The sequence below is a fragment of the Pollicipes pollicipes genome, unplaced genomic scaffold, assembly GCF_011947565.3.
Source record: "Pollicipes pollicipes isolate AB1234 unplaced genomic scaffold, Ppol_2.1 Scaffold_2555;HRSCAF=2994_pilon_pilon_pilon, whole genome shotgun sequence".
Taxonomy (NCBI): Eukaryota; Metazoa; Arthropoda; class Thecostraca; order Pollicipedomorpha; family Pollicipedidae; genus Pollicipes; species Pollicipes pollicipes.
In genome coordinates this window covers 38,793,913-38,798,844 of record NW_023596136.1, presented here as the reverse complement: position 1 = coordinate 38,798,844, position 4,932 = coordinate 38,793,913, and the positions used below count along the sequence as shown (strand labels likewise).

The following is a 4,932-nucleotide window of genomic DNA, read 5'->3' as shown; positions in this document are numbered from 1 at the left end:
TAGACATTTGATGGCGACAGCTCAAGCTGTTTTGCTGTTACGTTAAAACATCTGGGGCGAACACACATTTCGTTGCTGTGAGACATACAATAATCTGTGGGCGAGCAATTATCAGTTCAGTACTCATTGTTGTTGAAGAGACCCTTACTGGGTCCAAATCACCGGCGTCACTTGCCCACCTAATTCTCAAAAACTGGACCACGGATAGCTCGCAACAAAATAAATGTACCGCATCATATCTAAGTCTGCGGAATCAACGGGCGAATTGCAGTGGCAGCAACGGGAGAGCGGACACAGGCGGGTCACGTACCAGACATGGGCGGGTCATGTACCAGACATGGGCGGGTCATGTACCAGACATGGACGGGTCACGCACCAGACATGGGCAGGTCACGCACCAGACATGGGCAGGTCAAGTACCAGACATGGGCGGGTCACGTACCAGACACGGGCGGGTCACGTACCGCGTCGGCCGCTCGGATCCTGCGGCACGTCACCGCCAAGAGCGACGGCCAACAGACAAAGCGTCAGCTGCAGCGCGGATGGCCGCATGGTGTCGCAGCGCTGGTCGGGGACAGAGTGGTGCCCCGTGGAGCCGCCGCCGCCTGTTCCACCCGGGCTGACCAGCAGCCGGAGGCGCTCGGCGCCGTCCGAAACCGAACAGGCGCCCTGGCAGACGAGCCTTAACGATTGGGAATATGGGTGAAACCAGTGAGGAGGGGGGGGGGGGGGGGCTGGGGGCTGATGTTCCGCCCCCTCTTCCTAAAGTGATTCTGTTCCCGATGTGTCGCGCGGAATGCATGTGTTTCGCGTCTTTTCATTAAAAATGTCATTTTGAGGCCAGGTTGTCACCCCAGATTCCCGTTTCACCCGTCCAATCCAGATTTGTCCGCCCAGTGTCAGAGTCGTGGATACACCCATGATGGGCCTCTCGCAGTACAGTCCAGCGGTACGTGGAGTGGGCCTGGCTGTACCATCCCTGGTAATGGAGCTCCCACTATAACTTCGATGTCAGTTGTAGAGAAGCAATGGCCCCTCTCAGCACAACTGACAGAAAGCTAGAGCAGTGATGTTGCACCCTGTTTTCTGTGATGCGGATGGAACCTCCGCATTCCAAAACATCCATCAGGAAATGTCTGCGGGACTTCTACCCGGGTATGTTTTGACCTCATCCTGTATTCGGGAACTCTTTCCTGAATCCTGCGGATCGCGACGAATCTTAGCTTTACCATGCCAGTTGCGATCTGCGGTTACGGCCTGTTGCATATCCAGCTGTGCTTAACTGCCGTTAACATCCAGCTGCCAAATTTGGCAGCGCCGTCACAGTGCCACATTCGATCATGATCCCGGAAACGAAGACGTCATATAGACAATTTTTTTAACTGCTCGTCGCTGCCCACAATGTTCCCGCGAAAGAACAAAATTTTGAGTGGAGGGCTAACGACATGTACGTACACACTGAAACATAAGTTGCGTTTATCGAAGAGGAGATTTCAGGGCGGTCTCAAAACAAGCTGCTGGATTAAGGAATAAATGTATGAAAGCACCTGACCACCATATGCGAAGAGTTTAGCGGCGATGGAGTGAGATGGAAATTCACCACCGTGATTATCCGCTCCACGGAACAGCTAGTCCTCGGTACTTGAGTGCTTGGAAGTCGGCTCACAGCTTCATAAAGCAGGTGCTTCAACTTCCTCCGTTCGCCTGGGTCTCGTGTCGCTCCGAAGCGAGGGCTCTGTCCACCCCGCACTCTGTTGTGTTCACCGGCGGCCAGCATTCCTTCCGCGTAAACAGGTGCTTGAGCCGGTCAGCCGGCGCCCGCAGGCCGCTGCGGGACAGCAGAAGCGCTGACTCTGTTTACTGACTGCTGACTGTCTGCTCCTGCCTCGGGGGTGACCACGCTCTGGGCGCCGTGTCGCCGTCGTGCATCCTGAGCACGCGAAGTGAAATGTGCGTGAATCCATTTGCAGAGGACGCGGGCTAGCTGCGACAAGCTTGTCTACGCCTTGTCTCCACGCCGCGTCTTTGGCATGTAAGCTCACGGCAACTTGAATCAGCCATTCTTAATTTTTGTTCGTGTGCAAAGAACTGACAGGTACGTGCATGCTGAAACATAAGTCGAGTTTATCGAAGAGGAGATTTCAGGGCGGTCTCAAAACAAGCTGCTGGATTAATGAATAGCCACGCGGCGTGGCAACACGGGCGAGCAATCCGTCCCGTGCATGATGTACCCGCGGTGGTGCCAGATCGGCACTATGTGGCTTGCCCGTTCATAAGGAAGTGCAAAGCAATCACTTATATAGCATCATGATCATCACAAACGGGAAAGGCTCAGCCGACATCCACTGTACCCATTTCTGCACCACTTTTGTACGACTGAGGATAAGCAAACTATAACCCTGCACTAGCTATTTTAACATGATAACACATACGACACCAAAATTCAACTAACATCTTTTTTCTAAAGACATCACATCACAACCCGCTGCGCCCTTTCACGGGGGCAGGGGATTTCATTCCACATTCTACTCACATCACTAAATGTTTGCGAGCGCTCGTTGCACACCCGCCCATTTTCCGTCCTACGCACCGAGGTTATTGGTTTCCAAAGGAATGCATTTTGCGGTCTCCACGTCTACTTTCAATCTACGTGGAAACATCTATATATATATATTTATTGACAAATGTGCTTTATTTGCAATCATGCACCGATCGCGCAAACACATGTAGGGCAAGTCCGTCTAATGCAATAATCTATATAAAGCTATGATTTTTCTTCATATTTTGTATTGCAGTACATGGTAATGTACGGCAATTGTTGTTTCCATGCGCAAGGTATTCACCTGTATCCATACAATTACACCTAACTCTGTCTGTCAAACTACTTCCCATGTATTCCTCAAAAGTCTATAAGCTGCTCTAATATTTGGTTCGTGTTTACAATTACCAATGTGATCCACCTTGACTATAACGCCTTTAAATTTTACTATAGCGGTCGTAAGCTCTGCTCAAAATTGGTTAGCTACGACCTTAACGAGTTTGCGTGATGAGGTCAAGTTGCTGTCTCACACAAATCTGTGTTGAGCTTTGCCTTATTGAAAGAGCTGACGCCAGTCGGGATGATACTTGACTTCCTTAGCAGCCCAACTAACTTTCCACGAACTAATATGCACAGCATTGCCTACCATGGCGAAATCACCTTCAGCAATTGGACGACATAGACTAATGCGCTGTGCTACATCGATTGTGCAATAAACTAATCTGGAGGACGAGGCAGAGCTGTGAAAATGTATAGTAATTGGGTAGTAATATGGTTTTGATAATAATTGTCTTTACCCCAAGTGCCAAATGTCTCTTTTCCATTTTGTTCCATTCTGTATCTTTTGATCTTATTTAGCTTACTTGTAAAGTTGTCTCCAAAAGTCTATGCGTCATTGTTTGCAAATCCCATGCCTAGCATCTGTCATTTTGTAACCTATTCCATACTTATATCAGGACACAATGGTTGCTTCATCACTGCGTCTTTGCCTACCCAAAAATATTGTGTTTTTTCCAAAACTTTGACAAAATGATGAGAATTTCGCAGATGTAGCCGGGCCGGCACGACGAGAACACCGAGGTTTCAGGCGGACTATATTTCATGACTGCCCATCGCCAACACCGCGCCTCAACTCCTCGTGGACGCTGATGGGAAGACAACGAAACCTCGGAAATGGACAGACTAGACGAAGAACTAAACAGAATGGAAACCGACAGAACGGAGACTAAAACTAGCAATACAAAATTAATGCGTAAATAACATGGATTGACTAACACTAAATAAGACCTCAAGATAATAGCAAACTAAGTAACTCAACAAACGAGAAGCGAGCACTAAATCAAACTAGGCATGCAAACGATACACCGACTACACCCGACCCTGCTAACAAAAGAAAAGACATCACTATGCAATGTTCCGTCGCAGCGCACGATCGCAAATGCACGGCTGCAGAACACCGACGCGGAGCTCGGCCGCAGAACACCGACGCAAAGCTCGGCCGCAGAGCTCGCCCGCATACATCTCGGCAAAGAGCTCGGCCGCGGAGCACAGCCACGGAGCTCGTCCACGGAACCCGGCCGCGGACATCACGGCCACGGAGCTCGGCCGCGGAGCTCGGCCGCGGATAGCACTAACGCGGGCAGCACGGCCGCAAGCGACGACCCATCTGCGAACGCTAGGCAAAACACACGACATACGCAACACACGCAGCCCACAGTTCAGTGTAAGTTTACCCACATTGCACACAATCCTCGGGCCGCGTGCGATGTAGCTTTCAGCTTTACTAACTGGAACAACAAAGAACAGCTTCAGCTTGAGGCATGACTGGAGGACAGGGAAACAGGGTTCGTGAAGTCAGTGAGCAGTACTCCAATGACATGTCATGCCCATGTGCACTGTCCCGTGAACAGGACACACCAACCGGAAGCGTTGCACCGATAGGCCTGCGAAAACATTGCCAAACACGACACCAGAATAGCATCCAGACAGTACATTTTGTCCTGATATAGTTCCATTGCATTTCATCCATTTCCATTGCATTTCAGCCACATTTAGCCAAACTTAAGCAAATCTTAACTAACGACTTAACTCGGACAGTAGCGATCCAGTGGCCTAGAAGCTCTGTCAGAGCCCCGGAGGTCTGGCACAGGAGCGGGAGCCATCGGGGACCCATCAGGGACCGACACAGGAGCGGCCACGGGCCCATCAGGCACCAACACAGGTGCGGTCAGTGGTCCATCTCGACCATCCGGAGCAGAAACAACAGGAACATCAAGCACATCAGGGGTGTGCTCACACACATGTCCCTCCGGAACCGCAACGGCTAAATCCTGCACCTCTGACGGGACAGGCACCCCTGTGGAGAGAGGCGCCGGGCCACCCACAGCAGCAGC

General features: G+C 50.9%; 1 protein-coding gene across 1 annotated transcript in view; it reads right to left on the bottom strand.

Annotated features, from left to right (window-relative positions):
- LOC119100981 (uncharacterized) overlaps positions 1 to 1,929 on the bottom strand; it is a 14,525-nt gene extending 12,596 nt beyond the window's left edge. Inside the window, exons 1-2 of the mRNA XM_037224217.1 lie at positions 1,873 to 1,929; positions 465 to 669 (exon numbers count right to left, since the gene is read on the bottom strand). Coding sequence (XP_037080112.1) covers positions 465 to 669; positions 1,873 to 1,929 — 262 coding nt within the window. The remainder of the gene's footprint in view (positions 1 to 464; positions 670 to 1,872) is intronic.
- Positions 1,930 to 4,932: the final 3,003 nt, after the last annotated feature.